Source organism: Brachionichthys hirsutus, chromosome 19, assembly GCF_040956055.1.
Source record: "Brachionichthys hirsutus isolate HB-005 chromosome 19, CSIRO-AGI_Bhir_v1, whole genome shotgun sequence".
Taxonomy (NCBI): Eukaryota; Metazoa; Chordata; class Actinopteri; order Lophiiformes; family Brachionichthyidae; genus Brachionichthys; species Brachionichthys hirsutus.
The window spans coordinates 1,736,364-1,753,362 of NC_090915.1; the positions used below are offsets into that span (position 1 = coordinate 1,736,364).

At 54.6% G+C, this 16,999-nt stretch overlaps 4 protein-coding genes and 4 non-coding genes across 8 annotated transcripts; 6 read left to right on the forward strand and 2 right to left on the reverse strand.

The window, feature by feature from the left end:
* Window positions 1–2: 2 nt before the first annotated feature.
* usp20 (ubiquitin specific peptidase 20) lies at window positions 3–8,900 on the reverse strand. Its single transcript, XM_068752587.1, has 23 exons — window positions 8,823–8,900; window positions 8,660–8,713; window positions 7,497–7,559; window positions 7,229–7,421; window positions 6,996–7,065; window positions 6,803–6,916; window positions 6,644–6,722; window positions 5,599–6,049; window positions 5,399–5,530; window positions 5,006–5,118; window positions 4,597–4,769; window positions 4,054–4,148; window positions 3,949–3,982; window positions 3,823–3,868; window positions 3,572–3,752; window positions 3,371–3,497; window positions 3,124–3,293; window positions 2,470–2,551; window positions 2,139–2,247; window positions 1,957–2,059; window positions 1,672–1,740; window positions 1,430–1,598; window positions 3–1,086 (listed from the first exon to the last, which is right to left on the reverse strand). Exons 1-22 carry the CDS (start codon window positions 8,898–8,900, stop codon window positions 1,441–1,443), a joined length of 2,694 nt encoding a protein of 897 aa, XP_068608688.1. The 3' UTR covers window positions 3–1,086; window positions 1,430–1,440.
* A 1,138-nt stretch (window positions 8,901–10,038) lies between these two features.
* On the forward strand, window positions 10,039–12,635 carry rpl7a (ribosomal protein L7a). Its single transcript, XM_068752762.1, has 8 exons — window positions 10,039–10,071; window positions 10,883–11,003; window positions 11,187–11,336; window positions 11,523–11,663; window positions 11,875–11,954; window positions 12,150–12,280; window positions 12,356–12,425; window positions 12,503–12,635. The coding sequence occupies exons 1-8, from the start codon at window positions 10,069–10,071 to the stop codon at window positions 12,605–12,607; spliced, it is 801 nt and encodes a 266-aa protein (XP_068608863.1). The 5' UTR covers window positions 10,039–10,068; the 3' UTR covers window positions 12,608–12,635.
* Window positions 11,050–11,123, forward strand: LOC137908973 (small nucleolar RNA SNORD24). The gene has a single exon (XR_011105975.1). It is a non-coding gene; the product is annotated as a small nucleolar RNA SNORD24 (small nucleolar RNA).
* LOC137908972 (small nucleolar RNA SNORD24) lies at window positions 11,380–11,450 on the forward strand. The gene has a single exon (XR_011105974.1). It is a non-coding gene; the product is annotated as a small nucleolar RNA SNORD24 (small nucleolar RNA).
* LOC137908984 (small nucleolar RNA SNORD36) lies at window positions 11,719–11,790 on the forward strand. The gene has a single exon (XR_011105985.1). It is a non-coding gene; the product is annotated as a small nucleolar RNA SNORD36 (small nucleolar RNA).
* Window positions 11,988–12,061, forward strand: LOC137908983 (small nucleolar RNA SNORD36). The gene has a single exon (XR_011105984.1). It is a non-coding gene; the product is annotated as a small nucleolar RNA SNORD36 (small nucleolar RNA).
* A 45-nt stretch (window positions 12,636–12,680) lies between the features above and the next one.
* surf1 (SURF1 cytochrome c oxidase assembly factor) lies at window positions 12,681–14,606 on the reverse strand. Its single transcript, XM_068752779.1, has 9 exons — window positions 14,448–14,606; window positions 14,308–14,356; window positions 14,104–14,222; window positions 13,915–13,997; window positions 13,482–13,673; window positions 13,336–13,408; window positions 13,096–13,258; window positions 12,941–13,022; window positions 12,681–12,865 (listed from the first exon to the last, which is right to left on the reverse strand). Exons 1-9 carry the CDS (start codon window positions 14,508–14,510, stop codon window positions 12,805–12,807), a joined length of 885 nt encoding a protein of 294 aa, XP_068608880.1. The 5' UTR covers window positions 14,511–14,606; the 3' UTR covers window positions 12,681–12,804.
* A 6-nt stretch (window positions 14,607–14,612) lies between these two features.
* surf6 (surfeit 6) lies at window positions 14,613–16,557 on the forward strand. Its single transcript, XM_068752778.1, has 4 exons — window positions 14,613–14,787; window positions 15,044–15,232; window positions 15,352–15,434; window positions 15,549–16,557. The coding sequence occupies exons 1-4, from the start codon at window positions 14,703–14,705 to the stop codon at window positions 16,236–16,238; spliced, it is 1,047 nt and encodes a 348-aa protein (XP_068608879.1). The 5' UTR covers window positions 14,613–14,702; the 3' UTR covers window positions 16,239–16,557.
* Window positions 16,558–16,999: the final 442 nt, after the last annotated feature.

The following is a 16,999-nucleotide window of genomic DNA, read 5'->3' on the forward strand; positions in this document are numbered from 1 at the left end:
TAATGACTTTAATTTAGTTTCTGGAATAAGATCACAGGTTTCAGGATTAGAGCGGCCAGGCGGTTCTAATCCTGAAACCACGACGAGACGTTCCAACAGAACCGCTTCCACGCCTTCCACAGACGGTACCGCCGAAGCGTGTTGGAACAGATCGAATTCACAGCGGAGGATCATGTCATTACGCAAAACAGAACCGGCGCCGGTCCGACGGTACGCGAGCACGGAACACGCCTTACAGGTGTGAAGCACAAACACGAGGCTGCTGGTTTTGTTCAGACAAACGGACCAGAACCTGACCCTAACGGGTCTTTAAGGGCGGAGGGTTTATTATGAGCCACGGACGCCGTAAAGTCCGATCTGTGATTGGACCAATCAGACCTCGATAAATCAATTGATTCTATCTTCTCTATTCACACACAGGTTTAAACGTAGAATCGATACACGATCATTGTTATGTATCGATTCTTCAGCCTCGCGTCCGGCTCGGGGTTCTGCTGCTTCGGTCCAATCAATCGAGCGGAAGGCGAGGAAACGAGCGGCTTCCTTCTTCAGGGACGGGAAGTTCATCTCAGATAAGATCTTCAAACGCTTTTAGAAGCGAATGTTCAGAGATGAGAAGAGATATTGATCAGAGATGATCGGTTCTGACTTTCCAAATAAGCGGACGCAGCGTTCCCGGTCGGACGAGACGCCTGCGGCTGTTTCCTTTTTCCTTTTTAATGGTTCGGTCATCAGATCGCCTCGCCGTCTTCAAAAGAATTCCGATCATTGGGGATCGATTATTCCGTTTCTCAGGTCGGCCGACAAAAACATTTATGCAACATCACTCATGTCGGAACTTCTAGCGAGGGACAAAGTGGAACGACGACCAGAAAGCGAAACGTCTCTCCCGTTGCTTCCGTAGATGAACGGGCCGGGCGGCGGTTCTGTCCTCAGCAAACCGGATCAGCAGTCCATGACGGCGCGTCTCCACGGCAGCCACGGCTCCATCGTCCATCCCATAAACACACGGCTACATTTACAAAGTGCTCACGGCGAGGTTCCTCCGCCGAGGTGCAAATTCCCGGGAGGAGGAGACGGGGAGTCCTGGAGGTGAAGGGAGAACGCGGTGAGGACACGGCTCCTCCAATCAAACGGCTCATATCGGACCGGGAGATGTTTGTTATCCGGACGCGCTGCCGGCTATTCCTGATCCCTGCGGATGAGGCAAGAAATGCTCGTCTCCGGACCAACCGGGCCAATCCCAGTTCTTCTTTTTAACCCCACCCCTCTCCTTTTTGAGTTCCGTTATGGTTCAGATGTTTATCTGTTGGGGAACCGGGATTGGACCCTGAAGGCACCAGCGCCTCCGGTAACTCGCGGGTCAACGCTAATGCTTTAAGACGAGCCCCAGACGTGTGTCCGGGTCCGGCCTCGGTGACTTCCTAACCTCTTCCTGTCTCACAGCGCTCTGGTCTCTGCCTCGATCTTCCTCTCCCCGTGGAGGCCGTCCGGTTCCGCTGGAGCCACCGTCTGTCTCACCGCGATCTCAGGGCCTCCTCCATAGATTCTCAACAAGTAGAGCCACGTCTCCTCCGAGATCTGGCCGTAGTCGGCTCCTTCAGGAGAACAAGGGTTAAATCTCGCCGCTTGTCTTAAAGCCAGCGGCGAGGCGTCCCGGGACAGTTTTACCTTGCTTCAGCTGGACGTGTCCTCCTTTCATCAGGCCGATTCTACTGTTGTCTATTGGACCAGGAGGCTCTGAGGAAACGTCACAGGAGGGACGTCTTCAATGCACGTTTGAATGCTGTGTGGGGGCTAGGGGCTAGGGTTCAGGTTAGGGGTAGGGGCTAGGGTTCAGGTTAAAGTTAGGGGCTAGGGTTCAGGCTAGGGGCTAGGGTAGCAGTTAGGGGCTAGGGTTCAGGGTTCAGGTTCATGTTAGGGGCTAGGGTTCAGGGTTCAGGTTCGGGCTCCTACCGTGGTCCTTGCCCTTCACGAAGCCCTCCCACTCCCTGAACCACTGCATGCTGATGCAGAGGATCACAGCCGGAGCCTCTTCCGCCTGGAACTCTTTGTTCAGCTGCAGGTGAGAGGAAGCGTCTCATCTCGCCAGCACGATTACACAAACGCTCTAATCCCTGCAGATTACGGGTTTTTACCTTGATAAATGTGTCTATTTCTGTTTTTCTGCGTTTAGCCAGCGCTTCAAGCTCCACCTGGCAGATGGCGCACATGTACAGGTGGTTCACCGCCGGACCGCCTCCAAAGCTGAGGAGAGGAACGTTCGTTTAGAGGCACCGATCTGCTGAGTCATTACCCCCCCGATACCCCGGGGGCAGCAACGCGAACCCTGGATTACAGGAAGGAAAGTGGCAGCTCAACAACGTCGCTCCGGTTGCACCGCGGGAGGAGCCCGACGATTCCGGCTCGGCGCCGAACGCAGCGAGACGGGAACACGCGCTGCCGACCTCAAACAAGATGAATAGTTACCTGCTGTAAAGGTGCTCCCACACGTTCTGGGGAACGATCACGACCAGGTCGTCCACGCGGCCGTACTTAGGAGGAGGAATCCCTGCAGGGAGAGAACGGGATTACATTCTGGACCCGTCCGGCCCGGTGACAGCTGGGCGTGAACAGCAACGGCGTGCTCGGGACTCGCTCGCTGCTGTTTGTTGACCGTAAATCCTGCCATGGGGGGGGGGGGGGACTGCTTGTTCCTGAGTTTATGCTTTCCCTGTTCTGTTTGTTTGATGCTCTAAAACTACTCGACACGCTTCCATAAAACTCGGCGGAAGGCTTCCTGGACTGAAGCCAAGTAAAGCAAAGGTCACGGGTTCAATAGCCGCAAGAACCACGCCGGGCGCTGTGCTGGCGACGCGTCCGGGGGGGGGGGGGGGGGGGGGTCAGCTGGGATCGACGGACGGGCGGACGGTTCCTCGGGTGATGATCGGAGGCGTCGAGCTTATCTGAAGTTACGAGTCTTCGCTCGCGTGCGGCGTCTCTGCCCGAGTGCATTTCGGAGAACTTGCTCAACACTTCCTGTTTACGTCTGAAACGAATGGATGCAGATTACAGCAGCGTGCTAACGCTACAGTTTCTCGGTAGCGCCGCGATCAGGTGGGGGGGGGCTTTGCCCTCACAGACCTCCGTGCCGGCAGAGGAAGGCGTGGTTGCTGATTGGGCCCGGCTCGGCGAAGGTGTTGAACTTGTTCAGCCATTCCCGGGAGATGTAGAACTGCAGGAGGCTGGACTCCGTCACGCTGGCCAGAGCCACCACCTTCTGCCGCTCCCTCACCGACTCCTCGCAGCTTTTCCTGGGGGGGGGGCAGAAACGCAGGTTTGAATGCATCGCGGCGGGCTTTCCGTGGAGGCGGGGCCTTCGCCGGCTCACCTGTAGAACAGCACGTAGGCCTCCGCGTTCTGCACCACCGTCTCGTGGACTTCGGTGACGTACTGGTCGTCGAACTCGTACCACTGCCCGTTGATCACGTTCTGGCAGTAGGCGACGTAGTGTCCGCCTGCGGGAAGCGAGGGAACGGCGTGCGTGAGAACCCGCGCGCCACCAGCCGCAGGACGCGAGGCGATGGCGTACTTCCTGCCGTGCCGTGGTGACAGATGACAGACAGCAGGTCGTAGGTGGCGACTTGGGACGGGCTCTCCTTGGCGAGGAACGGCTGCATGTCCAGGCCGTCCAGCGGGAAGGACACGTGGCTGCTGACCTTGAACGAGTACATCACCTCGTGGCGGAAGCGTTTCAGGTGAACGCACAGAATCTGAGGGGAGACGCCCGACGTGAGGCCGAACCACGAGCGCAGAGCGGGGCGGGGCTCAGACAGGAAGTACCTCAGGAAGTCTCAGGACTTTGCAGTATTTGACGCCGTTCCTCAACCTGAAGAGGACATGCCGCGTTAGCGCTCGGCGTTAACCCCGTCCTGACAGCGGAGTCCGGAGAAACGCCGCCATACTCACTTCTTGCACCGCTCGCAGCTGTACATGTTGTCCCCTGGGGGGAGATAAAGAACGCAAATGACGTCATCCACACGCGAGGAATGACCCGCCGGTAATTCTGTTCACCTTTGAGCTCATCCGCAGCGAAGAAGGCAGCGAGGCAATCCTCCAGGGTCACCATGGGACCCCAAAACCAGCCGGGCATGCAGGAGACCACGAACCTGTTCAGAGGAATCGCGTCAGCGCCCGGTGGACTCGTGGGCGTGAGCGTTCAGTCAGGCACGGCTGTGATTGGCCTGGCACGACTCCCAAATACCCCCCCCCCACCCCCCACCGCACAAAAAGCTTATCCAGCCCCGACGGGAGGGGAAAGAGCTCGAGCTCGTTCTCCTGCCAAACGGAGCGCGGTAAAAACAAACGTTTCCTGCCGGCCTGCTGAAAGCTTCGTGCCCTCGGGTTCTACTGGGAACAGCTGGAGCCGGTTCCAAACAAACAGCTGGATGTTACAGACGGGGTGCAGCGAAGCGGCTTCCAGGGGAAAAGACGGCGCAAGCTTCCACTGGCCCGCATTCTCGGAGACTAAAATAAAGAATCGAGCCGAGTCTGATCAAATCTGGGCTCATTAGATTGGAATGATCCCATGTTTGTGCCCCCCCCACTCCCACTGACCGACGGATGGAGTCCATGATGTACGAGATCCACCCCTGGGGGCCGTATGTGTCGGGACACACGCCCGTCTTCGCCGGAACGCTCTGGTGGATGGACGAGTGGAGCTTTGCCAAGTCCTCTTTTCCGGGAATGGGGAGGGACAAATCTTGGAAGGTTTCCACTGTTGTAGAGACCTGTCAAACAATCAGGCAGACGGCTTCAGGGGACCCTTTAAGAGCCGCCCCCACACACAAACAGAACAATGACCCCGACCTTTTAATAAAAAAAAGGAGAACAAGAAGAAATAAATAATAGAAGTAAAAAAAAATAATAAAAAGGAAGCGTTTGAATGTCTCCTGGCATCAAATGAAAGAGGATTGCAATGCGGAGGGGCGCCCCCTGGTGTTGAAGCACGTGAAGCGCGTCTCACCCTGTCGCAGGTCAGACACTGGACCAGGCTGAGGACGGAGCCGTCGAAGATGTCAGAGATCACGCTGCGATAGCGAGACGGCTTCTTCTTCCTGGCGCTGAGCATCAGCTGAGCTGAAAGATTCAGGACAGCAAGGGGGACATCAGAGGACAGACACGGGGCAGCAAGGGGGGACATCAGAGGACAGATTCAGGACAGCAAGGGGGACATCAGAGGACAGACTCGGGAAAGCAAGGGGGGACATCAGAGGACAGACTCGGGACAGCAAGGGGGGGACATCAGAGGACAGATTCAGGACAGCAAGGGGGACATCAGAGGACAGACAGCAGCTGGGACACTGGAAGGCAGAGGTTTACGCCTCGGGGCAGCCCGAGGGGGGGGGTCACACCGCACCCTTCTTGAAGGCGTACGCAGGTCCTGCAGAGCGGAGGGGGCTGGACCGGGCTGGGCCGGAGGACAGCAGGGTCCGAGCAGGACTGCAGGGAGTGGCCCGGGGGGGGTCCATCGAGGCTTCGTTGTCCGGCTCTACAAACACATTTACATTGTTGAGACACACGAGCTTCATGAAGCGGCCACGCCCTGCTGGTCTGTACCTGGGGGGTTCTGGGTCTGCCCCTGACCCGGATCAGATATCTGGCTGTTCTCCTGGGTTTGGATCTCAGCATCGGAGGTCGGCACCGGGTCTGCTCCACCCCCCCTGTCCTCAGCAGCTGTATCCACATCAGCATCTTCATCCACGTCCTGGGAGCCCCCCCGAAGGGGCGAGCCACACACCCTCCTCTCCTTCATCCTCTCCTTCGCCGAGATCACGCCCCCCCCCGGCGACCTGACCCCGTCGCACTCATCCTGCAGGAGCGGCTCGCCGTCTCCCGCCCCCCGGTCGCTGCTGGCGCCGGAGTCGCAGGACAGGAAGTCATCCTCCGACGGGGAGCGGTCCCCGTCCCTCGTCTCCTCGCCGTCGCTCCCCTCCACGCCCTCCACCAGGGGCTCCTTCAGCTCCTCGTGCAGCTGGTCCATCAGACAGCGCAGGAACTCCTGAGTGTCCTGCAGCGGAGACGCAGAAGACGGTCACTCAGGAGTACCAGAGACAGAGACAGGGACAGGGACAGAGACAGGGACAGGGACAGGGACAGGGACAGAGAGACAGGGACAGAGACAGAGACAGGGACAGAGACAGGGACAAAGACAGAGAGACAGAGACAGGGACAGAGACAGAGAGAGAGAGACAGGGACAGAGACAGGGACAGGGACAGAGAGAGAGAGACAGGGACAGGGACAGAGACAGGGACAGGGACAGGGACAGGGACAGAGAGAGACAGGGACAGAGACAGAGACAGGGACAGAAAGAGAGAGACAGAGACAGAGACAGGGACTGGGACAGAGAGAGAGAGACAGGGACAGGGACAGGGACAGGGACAGAGACAGAGACAGAGACAGAGACAGAGAAAGAGAGACAGGGACAGAGACAGAGACAGAGACAGAGACAGGGACAGAGAGAGAGAGACAGGGACAGAGACAGAGACAGAGACAGAGACAGGGACAGAGACAGGGACAGAGACAGAGACACATCTTTGTCCTATCCAGGCTGCACACTAGAGTGACGCAGGGTGTAGTTACCTGCTGGCCGCTTGCCCCTACCTGCTGAGCGTAACCACGAAACAGGGGGTTTACTAGTTTGATGGCGTGAGACAGGCTGGTAGGGACGACATAGCTGGGCCTGGGACGGGGACGGAGAGGACAGTTACTTCGTATTAAACATGGAGCTGCACGGGCGCGTCCGGAGTCACCTTTCCTCACCTTTTTTTATGCCAGAGTTCAGAGACGAGCTTTTGGTAGCTTTTACAGAGAGCCGGCTTCTTGTCGGTCCGGATCAAACCGCCGCAGTCCAGGAAGAACTGCGTGAGAGGAGGACTGGCGAGGAAAGAGAACCCGGCTGTTAGCCTGACGGGAACCCCCTCACTCCTAACGGGGGGGGGGGGGGGGGGCTCACCAGTTGGACAGGGCTTGAAGCGCCGCATTCATGTAGCACGAGTTCCCAATGTTTTTCATTCCCGTTAAACCTTTAAACCAAAAAACAAGACGAAGGACGAAAGGGTTCAGGGTTGTCTCGACGGAAAGAGGCGGGCCTAAGCTCCTAAACCAATTAGAGCATGAGCTAAAGGTAGGACCACCTGAATAACAACCCCCCCCAGATGGCTCTGGTTTGGGGGTCTTCGTGCGTACCTCTGGGTCTCAGCTCGTCCTCCTCAGACTCTGAACCCTCGTCTTCTGCCACAGCGATCGGCACAGCTTTCGGCGGGCGGCCTGCCGGCGGCGGCGCCGGCGCAGGTTTGTGGTCCAGAAACACCTCACGCTCGCACACGTAGCACCAGATCCGGAACGTGGTCAGGTTCACCGTCAGGCTGTGCTCCTTGGCCTGAAGGAAACACACAACCGGGCCTTGACGTGCCGCCGCACCGACAGCCGAGGAGCCGGCGGAGAGGGGCGTTACCTGCGCGTGCAAGGTGCTGTGGTCGGCGTCGGACTCGCCACAGCCAACGTACGGGCAGTCGCTCTGCAGGGCGAACACAGAAACACACCCTGAACCTCGTTCCACCTGCTGAACGTTTTAATCACACATCCTGAACCTCGTTCCACCTGCTGAACGTTTTAATCACACATCCTGAACCTCGTTCCACCTGCTGAACGTTTTAATCACACATCCTGAACCTCGTTCTACCTGCTGAACGTTTTAATCACACATCCTGAACCTCGTTCCGCCTGCTGAACGTTTTAATCACACATCCTGAACCTCGTTCCACCTGCTGAACGTTTTAATCACACATCCTGAACCCCGTTCCACCTGCTGAACGTTTTAATCACACATCCTGAACCCCGTTCCACCTGCTGAACGTTTTAATCACACATCCTGAACCTCGTTCCACCTGCTGAACGTTTTAATCACACATCCTGAACCTCGTTCTACCTGCTGAACGTTTTAATCACACATCCTGAACCTCGTTCTACCTGCTGAACGTTTTAATCACACATCCTGAACCTCGTTCCACCTGCTGAACGTTTTAATCACACATCCTGAACCTCGTTCTACCTGCTGAATGTTTTAATCACACATCCTGAACCCCGTTCTACCTGCTGAACGTTTTAATCACACATCCTGAACCCCGTTCTACCTGCTGAACGTTTTAATCACACATCCTGAACCTCGTTCTACCTGCTGAACGTTTTAATCACACATCCTGAACCTCGTTCCGCCTGCTGAACGTTTTAATCACACATCCTGAACCTCGTTCCACCTGCTGAACGTTTTAATCACACATCCTGAACCTCGTTCTACCTGCTGAACGTTTTAATCACACATCCTGAACCTCGTTCTACCTGCTGAACGTTTTAATCACACATCCTGAACCTCGTTCTACCTGCTGAACGTTTTAATCACACATCCTGAACCTCGTTCCGCCTGCTGAACGTTTTAATCACACATCCTGAACCCCGTTCCACCTGCTGAACGTTTTAATCACACATCCTGAACCTCGTTCCACCTGCTGAACGTTTTAATCACACATCCTGAACCTCGTTCTATTTGTTCCCTTTGAAAGGACAAAAATATCGAGAACATGAAGGATCAAAAAGGCGGCGTGGCCATTTCGAGCTTACCTGCAGACAGGCCCACAGGTTCGGCCCCCCAGCGCCACAGGACTGGCAGGTTCCCTGCAGTGAGAGGACGGGAACAGTTTAGGCCGGCGGATCGGCGCCGTGCGCGGCGGCGTCGTGCACGGACACGGCGCAGAGCATCAACAGGACGCGAGAGGAAACCTGCCTTGGACTTCTGCAGCAGCTCCTCCTTGGTGACCCCCCCGATGGAGTCCAGATGAGGACACAGGTCCTGCTCGGCCATAGCTGCGCACTGTGCTCGGGAGGACGTCTGCTGCGCGGACAGGTGCGTGACGACAACAGCCGCGGACAGGTGCGTGACGACAACAGCCGCGGACAGGTGCGTGACGACAACAGCCGGGTTCCGGTGGAGGGGAGGCTCGCCCGGCTCGTCCGCCTCGAAACATCCGTCAGTGAATTACGTCGCGTTTAGTCCGCAGCGTCGCGACGACATATTTATCCCTCCAGCAGGTCAAGGGTCGGCCTTGCGTTTACCGACGACAGCGCAGCGCGGACATCCTCTTCATCACAACAGTGACGAAGGAGTCGTATTTACCTGTCTTACCTTTATCTGTGATTGTCGTTCTCCTTCACTCCTCGCGCAAAGAAGCCACAAAAAAAGGCGAGCTGGCGACGCGAAGCCCCGGCCCACCGCCCCCTCCCTCCCGCAAGTCCGCCGCGACACGGCGGGAGGAGGAGGAGGAGCCACTCGGTCACGTTCACCGGACTCAGCCCGCCTTAGAAGATGCCTTTATTTATTTTATCGGCTCGTTATTGTCGTTTTCATGTGCTCGAAACCAGTAATATTAGTCGCTGTATTTCAGGGAAACCGCATCAACAACATCGCGGATGTGACGTACAGCGCTTAAATAGGTCCCCACAACAACACGGAAGGAAAGTTGTGTCCGTCCGCTCAAAAGATCCGGCTGAAAATATCAACGTAGTTCTTGTGCAAATTAATTCTACTACTACTACTAATAATAAACCTGCAAGATACTCAGTGTAGACTTTATTTATTATTGTTTCAGAGAACACGTTCAATGAACAACGAAATTGTATGTAGCCATTCCCAAGGTGCAATTACAAAATAAGATAAAATGTTAGTTCTATAAGATTGCGAACAAATTACGCTATTGTTCGTAAATATAAACGATCATTTTAATTAATTTGCATCTGTATAAGATTTGTCGTCGTTTAGTTGCTTTTATAATGAAGTAGAAAATCAAACACAGACCGCCGTTCCTGAGTCAGTATCCGTGTTTCTGAACGGCTCAACAATGAAAGGCGAGCGGCTTGAACGTCTGACCTCAGATCAGCGCGCGAGACGCACGTCATCACGCAGCAGGCCTCGTGGCATTCTGGGTATTTACGTTACCCAGAATGCCCCGCTCTTCCTTTCGGCCTGAACCAACATGGTGGGTACATTAACCGCGTCGCCTCAGCGCTAACTTTACGCTTTGTATCTCCTTCCATCCCGGGGAACATGCGTGTTATCACCATGGAGATTACGTATGTTAGTTCTGTGAGCCTTGTCCGTGTGTGCGATGTCGATATTGTGCGTCGATGACAGTTATCTGCGTGTAAGTCCTGATCGAATGGAACTACGGCGGAGCCGGCAGGACCGCGACTCCCGGTGAGGCGCTAAGGCTAACGCGGGTGAACGCGGCAGATCTCCGGCTAGTTTTCGCTTTTGTCGCCTGCATTTATTTGAGCTGCAGGTTCATGTATCGCAGCGTGGTTGAGTTCCATTGCTAATTCGAAGCCACGTTTAGTAGTGAAAATGTGCGCGGTCGTGTAGCCTGGTAGCATCGAGCTAACGGGCCCTCATAACATCGGAACTAGTGCAGCACCTTCCTGTACGGGCCTTTGTAGTTCTTCAGTTTGAATTCGATTGATCTATAAGAACAGAAAATCAAGCTAACTTCGTCTGGCTAAAGCTAACAGCAGTAATCTGGGTGTTTGGCTAGCTCGCCCACTTCTACGCTTCTCATTCAGTGTTACAGAAGTTGTACCTTCGTGTCGGCTAAGAGATCCTGAAGCTAGCATGCTAATGTTTTGGAAAAACAAGGACGTTCGATCAGGCTCAAGCTAGGTCATTCCTCAATGCGGATTTTTTTCCATTTGTTAAGAGACTTTGCGGTTTTCAGATCTGAGCGCAGCTTTTCTCGAGACCCGTTTAAATGATGATCGCTGGTGACGCTAAACCGAGTTTCTCCTTCTTGGCAGCCCAAGGGAAAGAAGGCGAAGGGCAAGAAGGTGGCGCCCGCCCCGTCTGTGGCCAAGAAACACGAGGCCAAGAAAGTCGTCAACCCCCTGTTTGAAAAGAGGCCCAAGAATTTTGGCATTGGTGAGTAGTCACAGCTGCATTCTGGGAGAGCCAGGCTTTGGGTCTGTGCAGGTGATGATAGAGGAATATTTGCTATCTTAGTGTCACTGATGACAACTTCCCACCAAGATCGCTGATGCACTTCTGATCAGACAGATTTACCTCGGGCCGATCTCAGGCGCTGAAAGTTCTCGTCTCCCGCAGGTCAGGACATTCAGCCCAAGCGTGATTTAACGCGCTTCGTTAAATGGCCTCGCTACATCCGTCTGCAGAGGCAGCGTGCGATCCTCTACAAGCGCCTGAAGGTGCCCCCCGCCATTAACCAGTTCACCCAGGCTCTGGACCGCCAGACCGGTGAGTTGTGGCCGTCGGTATAGGAACGGTACCGCTGAGGCTCTGCACATGATGTGAAATAATATTTGCTATCTGGACGTCTATGATGACACTCCCACCAAGATCGCTGATGCAGTAGCGCAAAGCTAGTAGCACAAACGTAGCCGCGCCGGGGCGAGGTCCGACCTGTCGCGTTCTGTTCTGCAGCCACGCAGCTGTTCAAGCTGGCCCACAAGTACAGGCCGGAGACCAAGCAGGAGAAGAAGCAGCGGCTGCTGGCCCGCGCCGAGCAGAAGGCCGCCGGGAAGGGAGACACCCCGACCAAGAGGCCCCCCGTCCTCCGTGCAGGTGAGCCGCACAGAAACGACCGTCGATCCGCGCCGCCTCCCCGAACCGGGCCTGGATGCAGTGATGACCTGAATTTCTTCACCTGAAACTTAGCTGATGTTTTCTGAGCTTTTTAACCCTGAGCATTGGCCGGAGTAGAAAGCGTTGGGATGGTGTGATTCTCACCAGGCTGGGTTAATAAAAAGGTGCCCCCCCCCCCCCTCCCCTCCAGGTGTAAACAGCGTCACCTCTCTGGTGGAGAGCAAGAAGGCCCAGCTGGTCATCATCGCCCACGACGTCGACCCGATCGAGGTGAGTTTGCTTCCGATCGAGGGCGGCGGTCACCGGCGATGATGTTTGAATTTCTTCACCTGAATCTCTGTGTGGATGAAAATCCGAGCTTTTTAACCCTGAGCCGACCACGAACAGTCTCTCCCGCTCGTACGTCGGTACGAACGCGTCCCCGGGCGGCTAACGCTTGATTCTGTGCCCGCCCTGCTCTCCCAGCTCGTCGTCTTCCTCCCGGCGCTGTGTCGTAAAATGGGCGTCCCGTACTGCATCGTCAAGGGCAAGGCTCGCCTGGGCCGCCTGGTGCACAGGAAGACGTGCACGTCGGTCGCCTTCACGCAGACCAGCCCGTAAGTCGGTGCACGGAGTCTCCTCAGCCACGAGCTGCCGAGCGAGCCGATCTGACTGTCCTCGTTCTGTCCTAGTGAGGACAAAGGCGCGCTGGCCAAGCTCGTGGAGGCCATCAAGACGAACTACAACGACCGATACGAGGAGGTGGGCGTTCGGGTTTCACAACGCCTCAGAGAAACCGTCGTTAGCGAGCCTTTAAACCTCTCACACTTGCTTTCCAGATCCGGCGTCACTGGGGAGGCGGCATCATGGGCCCCAAGTCCACCGCCCGCATCAACAAGCTGGAGAAGGCCAAGGCCAAGGAGCTGGCGACCAAGCTCGGTTAAAATGTTCAGAATAAAACGTGTCTAAAGAGCTCGTCTTTGTGTGTTTATGAAAAACGCTTCTTACACGGACAGAAACGGCTGAAGACGTTTAATTTTGGGATTTGATGCACATGATTCCATTTCTAGGGGTCGTTCACCCCGACTAAGACACGCCCACAGCTATTTATATCGTACTTCCACAGCAGGCCGTTCCTCACTCACATCTTCTTGATGAACTTTACGAACCACATGTAGGAAGTGGCGGCACACAAGCCGTACCTGAAGAAAGGGGCGGGGTCACTGACTGTCCAGTGGTGCGGGTCGGGGGTGACTCGGTGTGAAGCGTCCACCTACCACGTCAGTAGATACTGCATGTGCTCGTTCCTCAGCGTGACCCGGGTCTGTCCGCCGATTGGTCCGCCCGGGACGGTGCTTCCTGCAGGACGCATTCACTTCCTGCGTAAATCAACGTGAAAGCCTTTCGGTTAAACTTCTACACGCCGACTCACCGGAGTCGGCGTCGATGAAGACGGGCTGCGCCCCGGCGACCCTGGACATGGCCTCCAGGTCGCGGTAGTGCCAGCGGTTTCTCTCCACATCGTTGTTGGGAATGAAAGGTTTGCGGGTCTCCGTCAGCCGGACCACGCCCACCACCTCCACCTCGCCTTCCACCTGCGCTCGCGCATCATCGGTGGGTTAGTTGGGATTTACAAAAGGCGCCGGCGTGTCGCGTCGCCTGAAATACCGACCTGACCCTTCATCCTGGTGTCCGGTCTCATCTTCTGCCTGGGGACGTATCCTCGATTCACCAGGATGGTGATCCTGCGGGTGGAGGTCGGAGGTCAGCGGGTGACGCCCGATGCCGCTGGCGTTAGATTCAGAGCGGCGTTCTTACCCGAGGTCGGTGCAGCGGAATGGCGTGACGACGTTCGCACCGGTTTCTCCGCTTGACGACAGGCGGCCCGCTTCCCTGGCCTCTTTCTCCGGGTCGACCGGCGAGCGAGGAAGAACGAACAGCTCCTGGGCGTGGTCGAAGCGACCACGCACCCTCACGCGTCTGTACTCCAGGCTGTTCAGCTCACCGGGGCTGGGATTCAGGGAGGAAGACGAGCAAACCAGTCAGAACGTACCGGGATCTCTGGGGTGGGTGGGGGGGCGAACCCCAGCTGGCCCCCCCAGGCGATGCTCTATTCAAATAAATTCAACCGCTGTATTTGTCATTACGCAGTTTGTCTAAGATCAAGTCTGTCTTTCGTTCCGTTACTATGGCAACTTCTGCTGGAGGAACCAGCCATTAACGGGCCTGCTGTTTGATGCTATGGACTCACTCGACGGGGAGGGGGATGGGCTCCGCGGTGGTCAGCCTGCCCAGCTCATCGATCAGCTGGATCTTCCACTGACGTCGTTTCACCTTCGCAGAAACAAAAGCGTTAAAGGAATCGATCGTTTCCAGTCCTTGTGCTTCTGTCGGAGTTTCACCGACGTCCTTTACTCGGGTACGACTACGCAAAGCCAACCTGCCAGGTTCCGAGCCCGAAGGTCGTGGCTGGGATGAGCAGCAGAAACCACTTGAGGAAAGAGTCTTCTCCTTTCTCCGCCGTGGAGCTGGACCGTCTCCCAAACGGGACGGTCCACCCTGCAACGGACAGGAGACAGAACCCATTTCATCCTGCTGCCGTTAACGGCGTCGGCAGATACTCGAGATCAATGTAACAACGTACGCGTGGAGAGAGGCAGCCTGGACAGGAGAACGGTCCTCTTCCCGGGAGTCTGCAACAACAGGAAGTGACAAATGACTTTCACGAGTCTTTTTCTTCGGGATATAAAGACGCGGAAGTGGAGAAACAACAGAAAAACTCACCCGCGTTTTCAGAGCCGCGAACGTCCTGCTGGAAGAAGCCAGCGCGGATTTTAGAGAAGCCATGAAGACACAGAAAGGAGAGCTAAAGCGGCAACAGTCGACATAGCCGCTCGGAGCGGGGGACCGCTGTCGGTGTTACCCCTTCCGCTTTAGCGAGGCTTACTTCCGGCTGCGCTCCTCCAGCGTGTTTTTGTTTTCCGCTCGCTCGTCCCCGTTTTTTAGAGCTGCAATCACGTCTTGAATGAATCCGTCGACATGGATCTCGCCTCCAGAGACTCGTACATCCAGAAACTCGCCAGTCGAGTCATTTCTCAACGCGACCAGGAGTCGAAGAAGAGACGTGAGCCACGCTTTCAACGCGCACGCGCAGCGCTTACACGTTGTTACCTACCGAGAGGCTAATAAGAGTCAATAGTCGTCATTAAACCTCGGGCCAAGTTACCTTTAGTTACCCAAAGGTGTCGGAATACTGTATAAAAACAAGTGTTAGAAATAGGCAAGAGTAAAAAATGACCCAAAAAGAATTGGTTAGTTTAAAAAAAATATATTTTAAATATATGCAACTATATATATGCTTTCTGTTTTTATATTTGTAGCTTATTTCAAGGGCAAAAGTGGCAGCAGTCCTCCAAAGAAGAAGAAAAAGTGCAAGAAGAAACACTTTAAAGAGAAAGGTGCTGACGAGAAGATGCCCGTTCCTAAATCCCAACGGAAGCCATCGCCCTCCGCTGCGGCCAAGACGGCGCCGGCAAAGCTGAATGGATCAAACATAGATGGGCCGAAAGGTATAAGAAGATAATCCACGCGTGTTAATCCTGTAATAACTGCTTCCCTGTCTGAGAACATTTCTCCTTCTGTAGCCACACTTCCTGATTTCCTACAGTCACATGTCATCTTCTTACAGGAGGACATTTAGTGTCCAAGTTTTCCACAGTAGACATCCTGCGCCAGAGGCTGCATGAAAAGATTCAGGAGTCCAGAGAGCAGGCATGGAATATTTCTTTCACTACTTAAATAACGAGGCAGGATCGAGAACACGCCGCCTGACGATTAAGTGTTTGGTTTCTGCCGGACTGACGTGCTCTGCTCCCCTTTCACCAGGGAGTCCCTCTGGGTTCACCATCGGAGGCGGTGCAGGCGAAGCGAGCGAAGCGCAAGCTGGAACGAGAGCGCAAAAAGAGAAAGCGGAAAGAGTTTCGGATGAAGGAACTTGCTGAAAAAAGCGGCCAAGAACAACAGCCGCAGGTAAAACAGGAAGTCAAGCCGCCCCCAGCCGCGCGCAAGAGAGATGAAGCTGCCATCATCTTCAACAAGGTGGAGACGGTGGAGGAGCGATACGTAGACAAAATACAGAAAAAGAAGGCGAAGAAGCAGAGCGTGAAGGGCCAGGTAACACCGCTGACCGGGAAGAACTACAAGCAGCTGCTCGGCCGCGTGGAGGCCCGGAAAGCCAAGCTGCAGCAGCTGAAGGAGAAGGACGAGGGCAAGGCCCGCGAGATGGAGGAGAAGATGAAGTGGACCAACCTGCTTTACAAGGCGGAGGGCATCAAGATCAAAGACGACGAGGACATGCTGCGCGCCTCGCTGAAGAGGAAGGAGAAACGAGAGGCTCAGAGGAAGAAGAACTGGGACGCGCGATCCGAGAACGTCGTGGAGAAGATGCAGCATCGGCAGGAGAAGAGGAGAAAGAACATCCAGAGACGCAAACAAGTCAAAACGGAGAATAAGAAGAACAAGGCGAGGAAGAGAGGCCGAGTGCTGCCCGAGGACTTGAAAAAAGCTGCTCTCTAAACGCGTCTTTGAAAGACTATGAATTTATTTACACACGAAAGGAGTGCTGCAGCACTTTGTTGTACTTTGTCAAGTCAGTGGGTGTTTACCGAAATAAAATGTGATCCTTCAGCCGGATGGACTTTAATGGAAAACCGTATTAAAGCTTTTATTGGATTATTCTGTCATAATTCTAGCCTCTGATGAGACCTTAGCCGTAGCATTAGCGCCGGTCCCAAACCCGGATAAAGAAAGAGGGTCCCGTTCATAACCAATACTGGATCAGAACGGAATAGATGTTATGATTGTCAAGAAAAGAAATATAGGAATATAAACATTTACCACAAAACAGCATCAGGGAGGATTTACGTGTATCAAATGTATCAATACATCTGTTCAGCGACAAATGTAAAAAAGACATCAGATTTACTGTGTCTGTAATTTCAGCACACACGAACAAAATAGTGTGTTTTGTTTCATTACAACTAATAGCCTTTCATAATGTCGTCGGATATTATGAAAGGAACTTAGAGGAACTAACACATCCGATGTGTAATTACACATCTGCTGCAGTAGGGGGCAGTGACGCTTTCCTGTCTACACACACACACATACCAAAGAGCAGAAGACTCAGTGAACAAATATTTAACGGATGAAGAGAAAGGCGGCGCTAAAAAGAGGACGAGGAATTCAGGAAACAAAAGTGAATAAAGTTTTTCCTTGTTCTGAGTGGATTCAAGTCTATTTATTCCTGTTTGAGTGTCAAGCATCATGAACTAGTA